Source organism: Rhincodon typus, chromosome 8, assembly GCF_021869965.1.
Source record: "Rhincodon typus isolate 14 chromosome 8, sRhiTyp1.1, whole genome shotgun sequence".
Lineage (NCBI taxonomy): Eukaryota > Metazoa > Chordata > Chondrichthyes > Orectolobiformes > Rhincodontidae > Rhincodon > Rhincodon typus.
This window is the reverse complement of record NC_063339.1, coordinates 27,251,316-27,274,489: the sequence shown is the minus strand read 5'-3', so window position 1 is coordinate 27,274,489 and position 23,174 is coordinate 27,251,316. Positions and strand designations below refer to the sequence as shown.

Sequence of the window (23,174 nt, the reverse complement as noted above, 5' to 3'; positions counted from 1 at the left end):
GGCGAGGGAGAGCACGACGGCGAGGGAGAGCACGACGGCGAGGGAGAGCACGACGGCGAGGGTGAGGGAGAGCGCGAGGGCGAGGGCAAGGGAGAGCGCGAGGGCGAGGGCAAGGGAGAGCGCGAGGGCGAGGGACAGCACGAGGGCGGGGAACGAGAGCGAAAGAGAGCGAGCAAGCGAGCGAGAGAGCGAGAATGAAAGAGAAATATGGGGGGAAACAAATGCTTGGGTGTGTGAAGCAGTGATGCCACAGCTGCAAGGCATCTATATGAATAGGTTTTAGGCTCGGAAAGATGACGGAACAGCTGGGACCTGAAATTTAAGATTCAAGGAATCAGCAAAGTGGGTTTTGTTGATGGAAGGCAGTTCAAATAAGAAGACTGAAGAAACTTTTATAAACACCACTGAAAGACTCCCTGCTGTGGCAGGGAGAAAGGGGGTTGCAATGCACTGGGAGTGATTTGACTTGAACTTCCAAGTTACATATCTGCTGAGAATGTGGCATAAGTGGTTTTCAGTTGTGTTAATTGGTAGGTGGGCAATGTTTCTTTTCTGTAATTTAATGTATTAGCTCCTAAGTGATGTTTAGTCAATATTAATTATGGTGTTTTTGTTACGGTGAAAGTCTTTAATCATGGAATGCCATTATAAAGTTCGCAGTCATTCACTGGGAAGTTTAATTTTTAAAAAATTATCAGTATCTATAAGGATTGTAAGGGTCACAAGATGATGGGTGCACAAAATTCAAAAATGTAAAATTGCTGTAGTTGGGGTACTTTTCTGAACTTGAAGCTGAGATTATGTCAAATTTGAGGATACTTTCATGCACTCATATGTCTTTGGACTGGAGAATACTGCAACTAGGTATCACAAAAGAAAAATGTTCTTTCCAACATTTTTATCCCTTGTTTTACTGAGTTGAAGAATTCTTATCAGGAATAATTGCATTTAAATTCTGAATCAGCAATTAGAAAAACAAGAATTGTTGGTCCACTCTATAATCATGTGTTTTCGTTCAATGCCTCAGCAGCTTTGTTTGAACTGTTAAGAGACATTTGTTTCGACATGTTCTTTTCAGTCAAAATTGACCTTGTTTTTTTCTTAGTACAACAGCTGCACTTTGTTTAAGGAAAGAATATTCCAGGTGGGCACTCAGATAGTGCCAATTCAAAATCTTTAGAAGAGTATATATGTATTTAGCCAAATCAGGAACCACAAAATTCAGTGTCTGGAATAAGAATACTGTTACTAATATGTAACTAAAACTGTAACACATAACTCTTTAATGACTGTAGATACAGTATAGTTCCCAAAATGACCCCCTTTCATTTTTAGAAACCACTGTTTGCAGAAAGTAAATCACCTTGAAAAATTTATGTTTGCAACCTTAGAATGGAGAATTCAGCCCCAGAATTAAATGGATAGCAACTCCGTATTAGCACCAGAATCATGCACTTTCGATATCCTGCAACACTGGCCCAGATATTCTGTTCAGGGTTGGAAACTCCATTTAGCTTAAATATTGTCCACACCTTTAGATGACCTCTGAGCTTGAGATTCCTGCTCAGGGGCCTCCAATTATGAACCTATCCAGGAATCTAGCAGCAAAGATTATCTGTGTAGAAACTCAAGCCCACTTTTGCGGCCCTTCGTGCCATATTCTGTAGCTTAAATAACCAGCAGACACACTAACAGCTCAAGGCAATGGGGAAGTGTTTAGAATCTGGCAGGAAGGAGAAGGCAATGGTGTTGGATCAGGCAAGAAGTGTTGGTCTGACAGACTTATGTGGGAGTCATCTAGAGAAAGGCGAGAGTGTTCAATGAAGTCAGGGGTCCAGTTTAATATTCACCCAATATGTAGAGTAGGTTTTTGATCCTCTAACCTTTCCTGAGTTACTGTGCAGCTCAAATGAGTTAGAACCCTCTGCATTCTCAAATTTTAAGGGACTTATTTGAAGTGTTCCAGATGCCTATCAGAATCTCCAGTTTCCCAGACAATTCCCACCATTGGAGATTCTGAAGTTAACTCTTGCCTATACAGCTCCAACAACCAACTCTACATTGGAATATCTGGGCCACCACATTTCACCAGAGTTTACACGCTGTGAGAGGGCAGCTCATTTGCATTGAGTAGGGAGGCAGATGAATATATTTTTGTGACCTCTGCCCTATAAAAGAGAACTGATCCAGGAAGTAACTTTAAAAAAAAACAATCCTCCTTAGGAATTGTAGGCCCCTTGTCAGGCCTAATGTCACCAGTTCTAATTCTCTTTCAGTACACCACCACTGAAACACAGGCTTCGACTGCAGATCAGTAACAGGAACACTTGGCATGGAGAACATCCACCAAAAGCCTGAACTTTGCTTTGTAAATGATGATCAAATATTCCAACCCTCACAAGGTAAATGGAAACTCCCAAGCACAGTGGATATCTGACACAATGTATTCTGGGTGGGGGATTTCAATGTCCACCACTAAGAGTGGCTCAGCAGCAGCACTACTGATCGAGCTGGTTGGATCCTACAGGACATAGCTGCTAGACTGGGTCTGCGGCAGGTGGTGAGGGAACCAACAAGAAGGAAAAACATACTTGACCTCATCTTCACTAATCTGCAGTTGCATCTGTCCATGACAGTATCAGTAAGAGTGACCATCACACAGTCATTGTGGAGATGAAGTACCGCCTTCACATTGAGAATAACTTCCATCATGCTGTGTGGAACCATCACCGTGCTAAATGGGACAGACTTCGCTCAGATCTAGCTACCCAAGACTGGGCATCCATGAGGTGCTGCGGGCCATCAACAGCAGCAGAATTATGCTCCAGCACAATCTGTAACCTCATGGCCCGGCACATCTCCCACTCAACCATTACCATCAAACCAGGGGATCAACCCTGGTTCAATGGAGAGTGTAGAAGGGCATGCCAGGAGCAGCACCAGACATAGCTGAAAATGAGGTGTCAACCTGGTGAAGCCACCAAACAGGACTACTTGCACACCAAACAGCAAAAGCAGCAAGTGACAGAGTTAAGCGATCCCACAACCAACAGATCAGATCTAAGCTCTGCAGTCCAGCCACATCCAGTCGTGAATGATGGCGGACAATTAAACAACTTACTGGAGGAGGAGGCTCCACAAGTATCCCCATCCTCAATGATAGAAAAGCCCGGCACATCAGTGCAAAAGATAAGGCTGAAGCATTCGTAGCAATCTTCAATCAGAAGTGCCAAGTGGATGATCCATCTCAGCCTCCTCCAGTGGTCCCCAGCATCACAGATACCAGTCTTCAGCCAATTCGATTTGCTCCACGTGATATCAAGAAACAGTTGGAGACACTGCATACTGCAAAGGCTACAGGCCCTGACAACATTTGGCAATAGTACTGAAGACTTGTGCTCCAGAACTTGCTGCTCCCCTAGCCAAGCTGTTCCAGTACAGTTATAACACTGGTATTTACCCAACAATGTGGAAAATCGCCCAAGTTTGACAAATCCAACCCGGCCAATTACTGCCAAAACCGTCTACTCTCAATCATCAGTAAAGTGATGGAAGATGTCATCAACAGTGCTATCAAGCAGCACCTGCTCAGTGATGCTCAGTTTGGGTTCCGCCAGGGCCACTCAGCTCCTGACCTCATTACAACCTTGGTTCAAACATGGACAAAAGAGCTGAGATCCAGAGGTGAGGTGAGATGAGAGTGACAACCCTTGATATCAAGGCTACATTCAATCAAGTGTGGCATCAAGGAGCCTGAGCAAAACTGGAATCAATGGGAATCCGGGGCAAACTCTCAGGTGGTTGAAGTCATGCCTGACACATAGGAAGATGGTCATGGTTGTTGGAGATCAATCATCTCAGCTCCAGGATATCTCTGCAGGAGTTCCTCAGGGTAGTGTCTTAGGCCCGACCATCTTCAGCTGCTTCATCAATGACCTTCCCTCCATCATAAGGTCAGAAGTGGGGATGTTCATAGTAACTGCACAATGTTCAGCACCATTCATGACTCCTCAGATACTGAAGTAGTCCATGTTCAAATGCGACAAGATCTGGACAATATCCAGGCTTGGGCTGATAAGTGACAAGTTACATTCGTGCCACACAGATACCAGGCTATGACCATCAACAATAAGAGACAATCTAACCATCGCCCTTGACATTCAATGTTACCATCACTGAATCCCCCATTATCAACATCCTGGGGGTTATCATTGACCAGAAACTCTACTTGACTCACCGCATAAACACAGTGGCTACAAGAGCAGGTCAGAGGCTAGGAATACTGCAGTGAGTAACTCACCTCCTGACTCCCAAAATCCTGTCCACCATCTACAAGGCACAAGTCAGGAGTGTGATGGAATACTCCACACTTGCCTGGATGAGTGCAGTCCCAACAATGCTCAAGAAACTTGACACCATCCAGGACAAAGCAGCCTTCTTGATTGGCACAACATCCACAAGCATCCAGTCCCTCCACCACTGACGCTCAGTAGCAGCAGTGTGTACTATCTACAAGATGCATTGCAGAAATTCACCAAAGATTCCTAGTCAGCACCTTACAAACCCATTACCACTTCCATCTAGAAGGACAAGGGCAGCAGACATATGGGAACACCACCATCTCCAAGTTCCCCTCCAAGCCACCCACCATTCTGATTTAGATAATAGAATCATAGAATCCTTACAATGTGGAAACAGGCTCTTCGGCCCAACAAGTCCACACCGACCCTCAGATCATCCCACCCAGACCCAGGCCCCTATAAACCCACCTAATCTACATATCCCTGCACACTATGGGCAATTTAGCATGGCCAATCTTTGCCCGCACATCTTTGGATTCTGGGAGGAAACTGGAGCACCCGGAGGATACCCACGCAGACACGGGGAGAATGTGCAAACTCCGCAAACACAGTTGCCCAACATTGGAATCGAACTCAGGTCCCTGGTGCTGTGAGGCAGCAGTGCTAACCACTGTGCCACCATGCCACCCCTGACTTGGAAATATATCGCCGTTCCTTCACTGTCGCTGGGTCAAAATCCTGGAATTCCCTCCCTGATAGCATTGTGGGTCAACCCACAGCAGGAGGACTGCAGCGGTTCAAGAAAGCAGCTCACCTCCACCTTCTCAATGGCAACTAGGGATGAACAAGAAATGTTGGCTAGCCAGCAACGCACATCCCACAAATGAATAGAAAAAAAAACAACTAGGTGTACTATATTGCTCACTGACCTCCCATAGAAAGTTTTGATGGGAGATCAGTAGAATCACTTTGAAATTGTTTTTGAAAGCCTGAACCCCCTGCATTCAAAAATGATAAATGCTAAAATTGCCACATCTCATGAACAAATAATTTAAAAATGAATTAATTTACCTTGTTGGGGCAGGAATCAAACAATTTTCCAATTCTGCTGTTAAAAGACCAATTGTTTCTCTCCAACAAGAGGGAAATACTAAATACACCAAACACGCAACAACAAACCATATTTCATGAGTTGTCAAGTGGCACTGGACAAGATTATTTGAGAATATAAAGGATGGCAAATCTAAATACTAAACTTTTTCCATTATGCTATAGCCTCAATGTACAGTAAACCACTGTGCTTATAAAATTTAAACAACTAGTGACCAAGAACATAGTTCCCTCAGTTAGAAAAATCTCTACTTGCTAAGTTTTACTGAAGGCTATATGTGTCTTTCTTGGTCTCAATGAAGCATGACAATATTTTATGTATTTAATAGTTGCACAAACTTAAGTGGAAGAGGTCAGGAATGATGTCTGACATTGCAGCAAAAGCAAAATAGTACAGCAAATAAGTTTCCACGAGTTCCTGAAATTTACTCTTTACTATGTGGAAGGACAAGCAGACTAACACAACGTGTAAGCCCTTACTTTACTTCTGATTCAACTAATTCAAATACTCTGCACAAATCAGGTTCACACTGGTGTAACGTTTTATGTTTGAAGTTTGATACTGATACTATCCAAATATCATTTAATGGTCTTAAATCAAAACATTAAGACAAATGAAGATTCATAAAGCAAGTCTTATATGACATGAAAAGGTATTTTGAATGTATATTGATCCAATGTACCATTTGCAAAGTAGATAAACACTTACCATTTTAATGCCAGTTGAGAATGTGACAGATCTGACTTGCCGCTGTGCTTCCAACTGTGTTTCCAGTTGTGCAGCCCGGTCTTTATGCTGAGCCAAAAGCATGCTTGCAGGCAACTGGGAGCTTTCCTACCAGACATATTAATGACAGATTACAGCTTTAAGCAGTGAGAAAGAATCCCCTTGTTCCCCAAATTGAGGTACAGAGGCATAGGAAGGATTCCTAACATACCATACTTAGTAACTAACTCAGGTTACTAACCTGACTAATTAGAATTAACAACATTTTTGTTCTTCAGAAATTGAGTTTAATATTCCACAAAACTGAATTTGGATTTCCACTGACTCCTTTTTAAAACGTTTACTTTTCTTTTCTGTCTGATAGTCATCTGAAATTTAAATAGTTACTTACTTGTGTGCCTGGCAATCTAAACGATAACTATTTCACTTGAGTGATGAGATTAAAAATTATGTCATTACTCAAAAAATGACTATCCTCAGAATAATCTCTTATCCTTCGTTTTAAAGGCATAATAGCTCCTTCTAACATGTTTATTAAAAAGGAAAATACATACAGAGAAACTTACAGTACTAAAGGAGACTTTCAGCCCAATTTACCTATGCCAGCCAAAAGAGCTATCCAATCTAATCCTGCTTTCCATCCATTGATCCATGCTCATGTAGATTGTGGCTCCTTAAGAGCACTTCCAACTACTTGCCAACTGGAAGCAGGAGCTCTGTCCTTCTTCCTCTTCCAGGCAGTCAGTTCCAGACTCCCACCACTCTTTATAATCATTTTTCCAATTATTTTAAATCTATGCCCTCTTGCTATTGATATCTCTGTCAAGGTAAAAAAGTACTATCCAACCACTTGAGGGGCGGCACATTGGCTGTGGTTAGCACGGCTGTCTCAGAGCACCAGGGACCCGGGTTCGATTCCATCCTTGGGCAACTGTCTGTGTGGAGTTTGCACATTCTCCCCGTGTCTGCGTGGATTTCCTCTGGGTGCTCCAGTTTCCTCCCACAGTCCAAAAGATGTGCAGGCTAAGTTGATTGGTCCTGCTAAATTTCCCGTAGTGTTCAGGGATGTGCAGATTAGGTGGGTTATGTGGGATGCTGAGGGTATGTGTGAACTTGTTCGGCCAAAGGGGCTGTTTCCACTTGTAGGGATTCTATGATCTATGATCTTTCTAGACTTAATAATTTTGTATCCTCAATTAAATTTCTCCTTGTGCCCCACTGTTTAAAAGTAAACAGCCCCATGTGATCCTTAATGTCATGAAATGGATTAGTCTAGATAGTTGTAGAAGGAATGTTTCCAGCTTCTTTAAGGATGTTTCTTGCTTGCCTTTATTGGACAGTGCATTTAGGATAGGAGTTGGGAGGTCATGTTGTGGCTGTACAGGATATTGGTTAGGCCACTTTTGGAATATTGTGTGCATTCTGGTCTCCCTGCCACAGGAAGGATGTTGTGAAACTTGGAAGGGTTCAGAAAAGATTTACAAGGATGTTGCCAGGGTTGGAGGGTTTGAGCTATAGGGAGAGGCTGAATAGGCTGGGGCTATTTTCCCTGGAATGTCGAAGGCTGACGAGTGACCTCTTAGTGGTTTATAAAATCATGACAGGCATAGATAGGGTAAATAGACAAGGGGGGAGTCCAAAACTAGAGGGCATAGGTTTACGGTGAGAGTGGAAAGATTTACAAGGGACCTAAGGGGCAATGTTTTCAAACAGAGGGTGATCTGTGTACGGAATGAGCTGCCAGAGGAAGTGGTGGAGGATGGTACAATTAGAACATTTAAAAGGCATCTGGATGGGTACACGAATAGGAAGGGTTTGGAGGGATAATGGGCCAAATGCTGGCAAATGGGACTAGATTTATTTAGGATAGTTGGTCGACATGGCTGAGTTGGACTGAAGAGTCCATTTCCATGCTGTACATATCAATGACTGTATGGCTCTAATTAAAAACTACAGTCATAAATCCAAAATAATTATTAATAAATCCAATAGGTAGAAAAAGTGTGAAATTTATTTATTGCGAGAAGAAATCATGCTCATTGCTGTCCTGTATAGTACCTAATTAGATCTAACCTTTACTTTTTGCCGATATCAAAGCAAACAAAAATGTAAACAATACTCCACTTCAGCTGACAAAAGTACGCTATTATTTTATACTTCCATTTTAAATTATGCTTTGCAGTGTATGTGCTTACAACTAACAGAAATCACATTTTCAATTTTTTCACTGTGGTGAGGCTGAGAGTTTCTTTTTGTGTGTGGAACAATTTCCTATTCATTGCGTGCTTCGCACACAAATAAATAACTCCCAGCCTCACCACAATGAAGACACTGAAAATTTGATTACTGATGGCTGTGAGCACATACACCACACAGCATTATACTGTACTATTATACATTATACTATAAGCCAAATAAATCAGAAGATACTACGTGCAATACATGGTCATGTTGACTTCGTTCAAGCAAAGCAGCGGTTTGGACATGACAAATGCCTTACCTCAAATGAAAAAATAAATAATCAGGATTTCTACTCCTGATTGCTATACAGCAACTAATGTTGGGCATCATGGAGGAGGTAAGAGGAAAAAAAGTCACATACCCAGTTCTACATTGCATTGATGCTGCTTCTTGCAATATAGTTTCACAAGAAAAAGTAGTAAACATAAAAAAAGCATGTGTGGATGCTGCATGACAACAATATTATCACTGTTCAATTTAGTTTGTTATTTGTTCATTTGCATAATAACTTATCTAAATCAGTTATCTATAAATAGTTTTCTGCACCTTCTGCTGTTCATTCTCTCCATTTTAGTGTCAGCAGTATAATGTTTGATTCTTGGAACAAAGTCACTTAGGTAGGTGCAACATGAAATGGGGTACACACAATGTATCCTTTGGTCTGATATTATACTGCTCATGAGTATACAAATAAATCTTTCTTTAAAATCCAGTCTTATGTTCTACTCTGGATTCCTGCAGCTTTAGCTTTAATTAGAAGTTTTCTTTTAAATAGAGAGTCGAGTCAAAAACTTTCTGAAAGCTTCGAAAACTGGAACTTGCAGAGCTACTTTAAAGCTTATGTTTAACACCTGCAGAAGTAGTCGAGGAATTTCATTAGCCAGCAGGACTCCCATTCAAATCAACACATGATGTGATGTAAGCTGTGTGATTTTATATACATATAAAATAATATACTTAAAATATTATCATTTATATTAGAACTTGGACTTTGACCCAGTGGCATGAGAGTTTTGGTCTGTGCGTATGAGTGAGTTTAATGATAACTTGTGACTATTTCTGGAGCCACGAATTGTTTTTAAGCCAGTAGGAGAGAGATAGTCCCTGGGTTGATGATGGAAATTGTTTGCACTGGGAAAGTTTTACAAGTAGCTTTCAGTCAGAAGGAAAAGGGGTTGTTTTCCTTTTGTTCAGGGCAAACACCCATAGCTTGGAAACATTTGGCTTCAGTTTGTAGACAACCTCCTTGAAATTGCATGTGTGAAACAGTTCTCTTGGAGCAAAGAGTTACTTCAAAAAAGTTAGAAACAGGTTGCAAAAACAGAAGTTGCTGGAAAAGCTCAGCAAGTCTGGCAACATCTGTGAAGAGAAACCAGAGTTAACGTTTCGGGTCTGGTGACCCTTCCTCAGTTCTGACAAACTAATGTTGGACATCATGGAGGAGGTAATTCATAGAATTCACAGAATCCCTACAGTGTGGAAACAGGCCCTTCGGCCCAACAAGTCCACACCGACCCTCACAGCACCCACCCAAACCCATCCCCCTATAATCCACCTAAGAGGAGAAAAGATCATATATCCAGTTCTACATTGCATTGGTGCTACTTCTTGCAATATATACAGATGCTGCCAGACTTGCTGAGCTTTTCCAACAATTTCTGTTTTTGTTTCTGATTTACAGCATCCGGAGTTCCTTCCATTTTATTTAGAAACAGGCTACCTCAGTGTATGAGTTTTAGTTTGAAAGCTCCAGAGCAAAAGTGTTTGGCTTGGATGAAGAGATTATTTGAAGCTAAGAAAATCTAAACTCAGTTGTGTAAATACAAGGAAGAGGCTGTCAAATTCTCATGACCTGGAATTGAAAACAATTAAGTCAAATCTATAGCTGTGATGGAGAAGGGAATTATTTCTCTCTCTCTCTAGTATATGTAAAAGTCTGCTGTTGGAATTGATGGAATTTGTAATTTTTGGTTTGTTTTGAAATATTTCAAATTTTGTTATATGTAAATAACTTGGTTTATTCTATTTTATCACTTTTTTGGAATAAATTTCTCTTTTATTGTTAAAACCAGATCTGCAAAATTGCATGTTTGCGTTTTAGTGAAAGACCACCTCCTTAAATAAAAAGATGCATAATCTATCAAGCCGGATTTCAGTCTTGGGTCTGGATCGTCTAGTAATAATTTAAAGAGCGATCACGACAGAACGTATGAAATAGGAGCAGGAGTACACCATTCAGCCCCTTAGCCTGCTCCACCTTCAATAAGATCATGGACAAGCTTTTTGTGTTTCAAATTCCACATCTACCCCCAATAACCCTCGAATCCTCTACCTAACAAGAATCTATCCATCTCTGCCTTAAAAATATTCAGTGACCCTGCTTCCAATGCCTTCTAAGGCTGAGTGTTACAAAATCACACAGCCGTCAGTAAAAATGGCTTCTCATCTCCATCCTAAAAAGGCAACATCTAATTCTCAAATGGTGCCTCTCCAACATTATCTCAGTTACTACTGCAAACCACAGCTGAAACGCTGTGAACAGTTTCAGGCCCCTTATCCAAGAAAAAGATATACTGGCATTAGACGATCTGGAGAAAGTTCATTAGGCTGATACCAGATACAGAGTAAATTGATCCTGTACTTGTTGGAATATAGAATAAGAGGCAATCTTATTGAAACAAATAAAGATTCTTAGAGGACTTTACAGGGTAGCTATGGACAGGTTGTTTCCCCTGTGCGAGAGTCTCATACCAGAGGGCATAATCTCAGAATAAGGGGTCACACATTGAAGGCAGAGATCAGGAATAATTTCTTCTCTCAGATGATAGTGAATCTATGGAATTTTTTTTACCACTGAGAGTCGTGAGGCTGGGTCATTAAGTATACTCAAGGCTGAGATAGACAGTTTCTTAAATCAGCAAAGAATCAATGGTTATGGGGAAAAGGTAAGTAAGTGGAGTTCAAGATTGTCAGATCAGCCATCGTCTCATTGAATGGCGGAGATTCAAGGGGATGAATGGTCTACCTCTGTTCCTACGTCTTACAGTCTTAATAATCGCCTGGCTAATGTTAAACAATCTACCTTTTATAATGGATGTCAGTACTTTACATATACTAATGAACAGTCAGTTGCCAGAGTCAGATTTGGTGCTTTCTTTAACTATAAGAACTGATTTAAAACTCACCAGCAAATAGCTATTTTTATTTAAGGATCAGGATTCACTAATTATCTCTGATATTCTTCAGCAATCTTAAATATATATCTGTATTGAAAGACGTGTGGCATCTGGCATATGTCATATGGTTTCAGATCTATACTTACCAGGTCATCAATCAGGGCCTTTTTATTTTTCTTTTTGGCCAACTGTTGCATTTGTTCTTCCTTCAGAAGGAGCATTCGTCTTTGATCACTCTCCTGCCGTTCAAATTCTAAAGCTTCTTCTAAGTCTTCCTGCTCCCGGCTCTAAAATGGAAAGCAAGAATGTTTTCTGACACATATAGATTTCACTTCACAAAAACCTACCCGATTAATAATTCAAGTATAATAAATTACCTAAATCCCTAAATAAAAAACGAAAGAACTGCGGATGCTGTAAATCAGGAACAAAAACAAAGTTGCTGGAAAAGCTCAGCAGGACTGGCAGCACCTGTGAAGGGAAAAACAGAGTTAATGTTTCAGGTCCGGTTCTGAGGAAGGGTACCAGACCCGAAAAATTAACTCTGTTTTCTCCTTCACAGGTGCTGCCGGACTTGCTGACCTTTTCCAGCAACTTTATTTTTATACCTAAATCCCTAGTTGGGGCAATCTAATATTTCCAATAGTAATGCACTGTGATTTCAATAATGACTTCAAGCATATGGTCATGTCTTAGAATACCAACTTTAATGAGTATTTGCATTCAGCTAAGCTCAGTGGGAAGGTTTCAATAAACGTCAACAAGAAAGGTGCATGAAGCAATTACAAGGAGCCAATGTCCTGAAAAAACATGGGCTAGCAGGGACAACAGATATGCTTAGAATTATGCTTCTTTTCGATTAGCCACTGCTCTAATTTTCTTTTAAATACTGCGATAATTCTACAAGGAAACACAGTATAATAACAGAAGGCAATTGGAGTAACCAATAAAGGGGCCTAATATAAATCACTTCTAGCCAGTTTCAGCCTCATCCAAAACAATGAAACCACTTGAAAAAGTAATCAACATTATTCTGTGTGACTATGTTCATTGTGCATCCTTTATCTCTGTGGCCTTCCAGTGCTGAAACTTTAAGTCCATCTTGTAGTCCCAATTATTCAACAGTCTCTATGGGGCTCTGAAGTTCTACATTATTAACACTAAGCAGCTCAAAAAAACGTTGCCTGTACTCTAGCCCTCTCAAAATCCACTTTCAAATGCCACATTTCCATTCAATGCTGATGTTTTAATTAATGATTACACATGGCTAAGAGGTCACCTTGCTATCAACAAATCAGTTTTAAAATCCTTGTCTTCATAATGTTTCAAGTTTTGCAAAGTTTTCTGAACTAGATTGCTGCTTCTTTCTCTCAACTCTGATTTACTTGAAAGGCTTTGGCCATCTTGCCTCCATATAGTGTATCTCTCTCTCTCATGCTTTATCATCTTCTGTTCTTCCTCACTTTCAAAAGCTTACATTTATTTTCCAGCGGACTATCGGTTCCTATCCGTAACCTGTGCCTACACGAATCTAAGACCTTATCTCTTAAAGGGGCTAGATAAATGTAGGTTTTATTTTTAAAAGTAGTTTTTGACATTAGGTTATTATATTGAAAACTACAGAATCAAATGTAAAAGATTTTACTTCACAAACATAGCAATGCTATATAGCAACATCCTAAATATCTCAAGGAATATTACAGGAGATCAAAAATACATGGATGATTGGTTACAGGAAATGACTGATGGCACAGTTGCAACAACGCTTTTTTCAGGAGACATTTAAAATAAGAAAGGAGCTACCAACGCAAAAAAAAATGTACATGCACAGTGGCTGAACATTTCACCACGAATTGTGGAACAAAAAGTGGGAAAAAAAATGATAGCATATGGCAGGGAAGAAGCTGTTCTTGAACCTGCTGGTGCGTGTGTTCAAGCTTCTGTATCTTCTGCCTGACAGAAGAGGTTGTAAGAGGTGGGATGGGCCTTTGATGATATTGGCAGCCTCTCTAGCAATGGATCCACTTTTGTTTACTATTTATTTAAACAATTTTAGGAGACATGGTTAGTAAGTTTGCCAATAACATCAAAAGTGATGGTATTATGGACAGTGAAGAAGATTATCTAAGATTACAAAGAAATCTTGATCAATTGGGTCAATGGGCTGAGGAGCTGCAGATGGAGTTTAATTTGAATAAATGTGAGGTATTGCATTTTGATAAAACAAACAAGAGCAGGGACTTAAACAGTTAATGGTAGGGCCCTGGGTAATGTTGTAGAACAAGAGAGACCTAGGGTTTAAAGTACATAATTCTTTGAAATTTGTGTCACATGTAGACAGGGCGGTTAAGAAGGCGTTTAGCTTGCCTTCATTGCTCAGACCTTTTGGGATGTTGTGTTGAGGTTCGTGAGGCCTCTACTGTGTATAGTTCTAGTTACCCTGCTGTAGGAAAGACATTATTAAATTGGAAAGCATTCAAAGAAGATTTACTAGGATGCTGCTGGGAATGGAAGGTTTGAATTATAAAGATAGGCTGGATACGCCAGGACTTTTTTCACTATGTCATAGGAGGTTGAGAGGTGACATTCTAGAGCTTTATAAAATCATGAGGGGCATACGAATAGCAAGGATCTTTTCCCGAGGGTAGGGGAGTTCAAAACTAGGGAACATATTTTTAAAGTGAGAGGAGAAAGATTTAACAAGGACATGAGGGGCAACTTTGTTTCACAGAAAGGGTGGTTTGTATGTGGAGTAAACTACCAGAGGAAGTGGTGGATGCGGGTACAGTTACAACATTTAAAAGACATTTGAAACGTAAACGAATACAAAAGATTTGTAGGGATATTGGCCAAACACAGGCAAACACAGGACTACTTTCATTTGGGAACATGGTTGTTATTGACTAGTTAGACCAAAGGGCATGTTTCCATGCTGTTTGAGCCTATTTTCTGATGTATTGATCTTCATGCAAGAGTCCAATTCTTCCCCAGCATCCATGCTTGGTACACATTCAACAAGAGTAACTGAATAGTGATTTACGTGGAAGACTGTAGTTTTTTTCCTCCATTACTTTAACACACAAGATTGGTTAACTCTGATAGATCACCAGACAGCAAACATATAGCATTACTGAACTGAATAGCTCAGTAACACACCAGGTACTGAGTTTAGACCGGATCCAAAAAAGCCCTTGTTAATAACTATTCTAAAATATTGAAGTAATTTCACATTTTTAATTGAAGTACAGTAATTACACATGATGACAGACCTCTAATTGTTTAATGGTTTCTGCCCACACAAGATAATTTAGATATTTTAATATAACAGTATACATAACAATAATATTATAAGAAATTAGAGAATTTTTATCCTTCATTAAGAAAGCAAAATAAAAATAAACACAGAAATACTTCACAACTGAATAATTATTGTGAGATATTAGGATTTTAAAAATAATCTGCAATTTAGGTTAGATTTCTGCTAGTATTTTAAAATATTCAACACTTTATATTGTGCCTTTGATGTATTTACGAAACACCCCAAGAGCTTCGCAGGTGAATTACAAATTAGAATATGTCACCAAGCCACATAAGGAGATATTAATCAGAAGACCAAATGTTCTGTCAAAGAAGTAGGTTTCAAGAAGTGTCTTAAAGGAGGAAAGCAAGGCAGAGACACAAAAGCAGGGGGAAGATTCCAAAACTTGAACTCAAGGCAACTTAAGACACAGCCACCAATGATGGTACAATTGTGATTGGGTATTTGCAAGAGGCCAGAAGTAGAATAGTAGATATCTCAGAGGTATCAGAGGCAGGAAAAGATTACAGAATATGGAGGGAGAAGGCTATGGAGAGACTTGAAAACAAGGATGAGAATTTTTAAATCAAGATGTTGCTTGCCCCATTTTGAATCCGTGAGCACAACAATGAGGAGGTAATGAGGTTTCCTTGGAGTTAAGAAGGGTGCAAATTTTTGGATATCTTCAAATTTAGAGAGCACAGAATTTGGGAGACTAGCAAAAGGGCATTGAAATAGTAAAAACTAGAAGAAACAGCTCATCTTGCTCTTTTGTACTTCAAGGACTTATGGAGGGAGCTAATAATCAAAAAATTATAGAATCCATTAACACAAATTCTGTTACTGTGGTATATTTAGGAGATCAGCCAGACTTTTACTGGCTTGCCACCTAAGCAACTGTCCATGTGAACGTGGAACAAATAGTTCTGAAACATAAACAGAAACTGCTGAGAAAGCTCAGCTGGTCTGGTAGCATCAAAAATGTCAGTTTATATGCAGAAGACAGGGTGAGGATGAGGACTAAGGAGTAAATGATACGTGGGGATAGGACCCAAAGAGAGAGGAGAAGAGTTGAACAGACAAAAGAGTGGATAACGATCTGGCTAGAAGAGTGAATAGCCATTAATGGAGACTGTTAGTGGTTAACAATGGGTTGTGTGTAACAGCCGACTATGTGTTAACAAGGACTGATTTGTGGAGTTGGGATAAGGACTTGGGTGGGCTCAAGTTCTGAAGTTATTGAACTCAATATTGGGTCAAGAGGGCTGCAGAGTCCCCAAGCTAAAAACACGGTGTTGTTTTTCCAGCTTGCGCTGAGCTTCACTGGAGCACTGCAGCAAGCCTGAGACATAAATGTTGGCCAGGGAACATAGTGGTATGGTGAAGTGACAGGCAACTGGAAGTTCAGGGTCATTTTTGTGGATGTAAGTGTTCTGCGAAGCAGTCACCCAGTCAACGCTTTGGTTCCCCAATGGAGAGCAGACCCCATTGTGAGCAGCAAATGTGTGAAGTGCAGGTGAAGGGCTGCTTCACCTGGAAGGTGTATTTGGGCCCTTGAATACGGAGGAGGGAGCAAGTAAACGGACGGGGTGTTACACCTTCTGCATTTGCAAGGGAAAGTGCTGTAAGGCTGTAGGGGGTGGTGTTGGGAGTGAAGGAAGAGGGGGCCAGAGTGTCCTGGAGGGAACAGTCCCTGCAGAAAGCTGACAAGGGAGGGGACTGGAATATAACATTAATAGCTACTCATCCTTCTAGCTAGATCGTTATCCACTCCTTTGTCTAACCGTTCTCCTCTCTCTTTGGGCTCTATCCCCACCAATCGCTTACTCATTCGCCCCACTATCCTCCACCACCCCTCCCCCCCGCCCACCCTATCTACTGCACATAAACTATGATTTGCCTAGCTACCATCAGTTCTGAGGAAGGGGCACTCAACCTGAAACATTAACTCTTATTTCTCTCCACAGATACTGCCAGACCTGCTGAGCTTTTCTAACAATTTCTGTTTTTGTTTCTGATTTACAGCATCCACAGTTTTTTTTTTCAGTTTTAACACAAAGATCCAAGTTGAATTGAAAATAAATTATGTTGGCAAAGTTTAGTAAAGAATAATTGTACATGGAGCTGCACCAACATAACGAAGAGTCAATAATGGAACAGCATAAGAAAAAGTGCTATGGTGATGGCTGAATTGATTGCATAAATACATACACATAATTTTGTACTTGGAGAGAAAAGCAAATTTAGGGAATAGTGCAAATAAGAGAGAACAGGTAAACTAAATGCAATTAACTTAGATAAATTAGAAATAGGAGCTGCTAAGCGGACAATTACAGGACAGTGTAAAGGAAGGAAATAAACTGTGAGATTACAAACTAAATAGCTTGAGGGTAGTCAAAAGAGAGACTGAGTATTGGCAAATAGCTCAGCAAAACAAACAACATTATCTCAGAGGTTACAAGGAAAAGCTAGCTGAATTGATTCTATTTGCCTAGCCACATGCTATTAAATTATTATTTTAGGAAAGGTGTAATTATTTTCCCATCAAGATTCTGGTACATTGTTCAAAAGGTTTAAATCAATGTTGAGAACGTGGGCCCTCATAATTATGAAGTCCAGAAATTGTCAATGTTACAAAAAGAACAGGAAATTCTACAAACAAGCATACACTTCATCAGCATTGGAAAAGAGGAACGAGCCAGGTATATAGTTTCTTTTCTACCTTTCATTAGAACTGGAAAATAAACAAACCTTTTTACAGACTTGACATATCGGCATACAAATTGCAAGTACGAATAGGGCATTCAGCCCCCAGGGTCTGCTCCACCATTCAATAAGATCATGGCTGATTTGATTGTGGCCTCAGCTTTAATCTTACCAACCTTGAATAATCCGACTCCCTCGTAAATCAAGAATCCATATAGCTCTGCCTTGAAAATATACAATAACTCTGCCTTGATCACTTTCCTGGGGGTGTGGGGAGAATTACAAAGACTTTCAACCCTCAGAAGATGTTTCTCATCTGTCTTATTTCTTACCTTCTAGTTCTACACTCCACCACAAGAGGAAATATCCTTTCAGCATCCACCTTGTCAACTCTTCTCGGAATCTTTTATGTCCCAATAAGATGATTTTTATTCTTCCAAACTTGGCCTTGTCTGTGCAATCTTTCTTCATAAGATAAACCCTAATTCCAAGTATAGTTGAGTGAACCTTCTTTGAATTACTTCTGACATATTTATACCTTTTCTTAAATAAGGAAACCAAAACTGTAAACAGTACCCCACATGTAATCTTGCCAATGTCCTGTACAACTGTCAGATGACATTACACGTACATATTTCATGTCCATTGTAATAAACAACAGTTTTTCGTTTGCCTTCCTAATCACAAAATGTACGTGCACATAAACCAAGAAGCTCAGGTACCTGGATAACCAGATTCCTTTGTACCTTAGAGTTCTGCAATCTCTCCCTGAGAAAAGAATGACTATTTTTCTAATCTTCCTGACAAAGTAGACAAGTTCCCTTTTTCCCACATTATACTTCATGTAAATTTTTGTCACATGCTTAAACTATATCCTTACGCAGACATCTTACGTCCTCCTCATTTGGTCCCTTCATCCAACTCATTGACATAGATTTTAAAACAGTTGAGCCCCAGCACTCTGATTGTTACATTTTGTCAATGCAAAAGTGACGCACTATGTCTACTCTCAATCGCATGTTAGCTAACCAGTCTTCTAGCCACATTATTATCATATCCTGTACATAACAAGCCTCAGTCTAAATAGCAGTCTTTGCTGTGGCATCTTGTCAAATGCCTTCTGGAAATCTAAGTAAAGAATATCCACACGTGCCCTTTTAACCACATTGCTTGTTACTCCCTCAAAACTGCTCCATTAAATTAATTAACCATAATTTCTCTTTCACAAAGCCAAGTTGACTCTGCCCAATTGCACTGAGTTACTTTAAGTGGCCTGCTACATTCTTAATAAAGGATTCCAGCATTTTCCCATGACATATGTTAAGGTAACTGACCTGTAGATTCCAGAGTTCTATTTCTACCCTTGTCCTCTCTTGAATAGAGGAGTTACAGTGTCTATTTTTTAATCTGATGGGATCTTTTCAGAATCTAGGGAATCTGTGAAAATTAAAACCAATACAACTACTATTTCAGCAGGCACTTCTTTTAAGGTCCAAGGCTGAAGTCCATCAGCACCTGGAAAATTGTCAGTTTCTGATTTCAAATAATTTTCTCAGTACATTTTCCCTGAATTTTTTTAAAATTTATTCCATGGGATGCATGTGCTGGCTGGGTCAGCATTTGTTGCCTATCCACAGTTGTCCTTGAAATGATGGTGGAGAGTTCCCTTGTTGAACTGTTGCAGTGCATTCAGTTTAGGTAGACCTGCACTGCCATTAGGGAGGGAGTTCTCAAACAACATTAGTTGTTTTAAGTTTCACCCTCCCTTTTACTTCCTGCTGCATAATTCTTTCTGGGAGATTATTTGAATTCAGCGAAGGCAGATGCAAAATATTGATTCAATTCATTGCCATTTCCTTTGTTCCCATTATTACTTCACCAGATTCCCTCTCCACAGTACCAACAGTCACTTTACTTTTCCTGATCTTTTTAAATATCTGTAGAAACCTTTACCATCTGTTTCTATATTTCTAGCTAGCTTTTTATTGTATTCTATTTCTCCCTCTTTATTAACCTTTTGGTCATTCTTTGCTCTTCATCTTCTGCCCAATCTTCTGGCTTGTCACTCAACTGTGCAGAACTATAATTTTTTTTTCACTTCCTTAGTAGCCACAACGGCACAACTGTCTCTTAGAGTCTTTCTTTTACCTCGATTGTAACTTCCTTGATTATTCTGAAATATCTCCTCGAATGCCTGCCACTGCATCTCTACTGACAAATCCCGTAACCTAATTTCCTAGTTTAGTTTTTACAGCTCTGCTTTTATGCACTCATAACTGCCTTTATTTATGTTTAAAACACTAATGTTAGATCCACGCTTCACTCTCAAACGGAATATGATATTCAATCACTTTATAATCACTAATATTGAGGGGTGCCTTTACTATGAGGTTATTATTTTTTCCTTCATTTGGGGATGTTGCTTCACTGGCTGAGCCAGAATTTATTGCTCATCGCACATAAACACTACTGGATACTTAGCACGTTCTCTGCTTGGCTTTGATATATGCTGCTCAGAGTGGAGGCGATGGCTTAGTGGTATTATCGCTGACCTTTTAATACAAAAATTCAGGTTATGTTCTGGGGACCCAAGTTCGAATCTCGCCATGGCAGATGGTGGCATTTGAATTCAATGTAAATCTGAAATTAAGAGTCTAATGATGACCATGAATCCATTGTTGATTGTTGGAAACACCTATCACTAATGTCCTTTAGGGAAGAAACTATAGTCTGGCCTATATGTGACTCCAGACCCACAGCAATGTGGCTGACTCTTAACTGCCCTCTGGGCAATTAGGGATGGGCAGCAAATACCAGCCTAGCCAGTGACGCCCTCATCCAATGGATGAATTAAAAAAAAGAAACTGTTCTGAAAACACTCCATATAGTCATCCTATAGGCTACTTTGTCAATCATTCAATCCTTCTGTCAATTAAAATCATCCATGACTACCACTGTACATTTCTCACAAGCCCCCAATATTTTTTCCTGTTTTCCCCCATCCTACAGTGTGACTACTGTTGGCAACCTAGAAACCAACCACAGAAGCAACTTTTAACCTTTACTATTACTTACCTCTATCAAAACAGATTCTACGGTTTGATCTCCCAAGATCAAGTCATTTCTCTTAATTTGGCCATTGCCATCCGTGATTTAAAAAAACTTTCACTCCACTTTTTCAAACTTCCTAGTCTTCCCAACTGAAATGTACCTTATAATATTTACATTCACCTCTATCATCTTGCGACTAGTAAACAAACAGTTGGGTAAAATGAAAGTCAAGAGTCATAAACAGTGACTTGCATTATAAAAGGTTAATGGGACAATCTTGCAGGTAACGTCTGTTAGATATTGCATCCAATATTCCTTTCTGTTGGCTTGAATGTCATCACCAAAGCTCAAAGTTATTCCAACAGGTTTAATGATCTAAAAATAGTTATGTTTTAAAACTAATAACAGATGAAAATGGGTGAATGAATGAGAAGATCAGATCTATTTTATGTTTTACACGTTGTTCTCTCTTATCCTTCATTTTGATCAGAAAGATGCAACTATTTTCTCATATTGAGCTTTTATTTGTGATGAAGGGGATACATCCAAAACCTACCATATTTGTGGCATTTCTTTTGTTACCCATTCAAATGCTTGCTATTATAGTGTTACATTTAATAATGAATTGATCACTTCATCCATTAAGAATGTTTTGCAAAGAGACATCTTTCCCCTATGCACAACAAGCCATGGCTTAATTACAGTTTAACGGGGTGCTCAAACACATTCTAGAGAATAATTGTATTTGTCCTGAATAACTTTAAATTTTACCTCTGAAGCAAAACAGTGGCTGCATTTCTAAGAAGTAATCACTTTGTTTAATTGTGCTTTAGTGCATCTTAATAATGTGGCAAAGTACTCTAGAAATGCTATTTCTTTATATAGCAAATGATGATAAAGGGATAGCAGATCTTAACGGAAGTGGCTGTATTACTTTTTAAAAAAAGAGCTCCAAGGTCAGATTTAATCTGCCCGAGGTTGTAGCTCTTGTAAAACACCCTAATATCAATAGTGTAAAAGGAATTGAGCCAAACACCAGATATTGGAATAAAAGACTGACTCAACTGTTACAACCCACTGGGGCAGTGCGCCATAAATTCAGCCCCACTATTCGCGAAGTTGAACCAAGTGTTAACATTTTTTTTAAGGTATGCACAGCACCCCAGTTTATCTGACCGTTAGACCAAAGTTAATAGAAAACATGGACCAGATTTCTGTGCTAAACAAGAATCATTGTAAATAATTAGACTATAGCTACAATCAAACAGATTTAAATTACTGGCATATACAACTAAAGCTCTAATCCCCTTCTAAACTACCACACATGCACGCACTCACACAAATACAAATTATTTGCAGAGGTAGAGAAAAACTGGGAAGTCAATTCAGGTGATCTTTGCTTCCTGATTCCAATGTTGAGATAATCAGTTTTTGGCTAGCCAGGCCTTTTGTGTTCAATTGTCTTTCTCTGGAAGCATCCACGGGTTTGTAAGAAGTACAGAGTGACTGATTCATTTGCAAAATGTCTCTGATTTATCCATTCAAAAGTAACAGCTCACAGCAATGGCTGCAGAAAAAGTAACTGGGTTTCTACAAGTTTCAACTGAGTTTTGTTTTACTGCAGAGAACATATAGCTTCTGATGGGGAGAACAACTGCACACATTCTGCTTCCTGTTCTCTGTGTGTTTGCCTTTGTAACCTACTTCCAGTTCTAATTTTCTCAGTTCACTCAGAAACAATCAGCTTCAACTCTTCCATTCCTGATCATCTGCACAATGCAGGAACCCATCGCCACAAAAAAAAACAACAGTTCACATTGGTATCTAATTCCTTGTTGTGAAATTAAGCAGCCATTCTGCTAAATTCTTTAGTTTTTAAAAAAAACAGTTCTTTTTCCTTGCAGTCCACAATAGTTAAAGACACAAAAAGAAAAAAGAACAGTTTTTACAAAACAAACTAGGTTCACTTCACAACTGAAAGCCATCGACCACTGGTTTTGATGTTGGGAAAGTTAATGGAAAGCATTTTTAGTAACACCACAAATGACCATCTACAAGTCTGAAATGGTTTATTGAAATAGAACGAAATAAAATAGTTGATTTACCCAAATGAAATAGAATAAATTTAATCCAGTTGATCAAAGTGAATCATTAACAGCAAATTATCTATTATAGACAATCTATCTGGATTTCCAAAACGTTACTAATAAAATGCCTCTTGAGGAATTGTTCGTGGAAACTAGATCCAATGGGTGAAGAATTAAATGGCAAGATGGGTAACAAATTAGCTACATGTTGTAAGCAACAGGTGGTTTAAGTGGGGTTGATGAATTCTGATCACAGTGAAATGCTCCATAGTAAGTGCTATGTTCCCTTCCATTTATTACATTCATTAACAATGTGTGGGGCATAGAAACAGTGGGAATTAAATGAACAAAATCATGTGGTATTGGGAATGCAGGAATAAAAGCTGTAAATGCATCTGGGAGATGGGTACTAGGAATTAAATCCACAAAAAACTTTTAGTTCTGATAGGTTAAGGCAAAAGCTAGCAAGATTGTTGA

General features: G+C 39.5%; 1 protein-coding gene across 2 annotated transcripts in view; it reads right to left on the bottom strand.

Annotated features, from left to right (window-relative positions):
- Positions 1-23,174, bottom strand: part of mnat1 (MNAT1 component of CDK activating kinase) — a 140,610-nt gene that overhangs the window by 92,413 nt on the left and 25,023 nt on the right. For both annotated transcript variants that reach the window (XM_048600373.1, XM_048600372.1), the window contains exons 5-6: positions 11,702-11,842; positions 6,121-6,246 (exon numbers count right to left, since the gene is read on the bottom strand). In XM_048600373.1, coding sequence (XP_048456330.1) covers positions 6,121-6,246; positions 11,702-11,842 — 267 coding nt within the window. The remainder of the gene's footprint in view (positions 1-6,120; positions 6,247-11,701; positions 11,843-23,174) is intronic.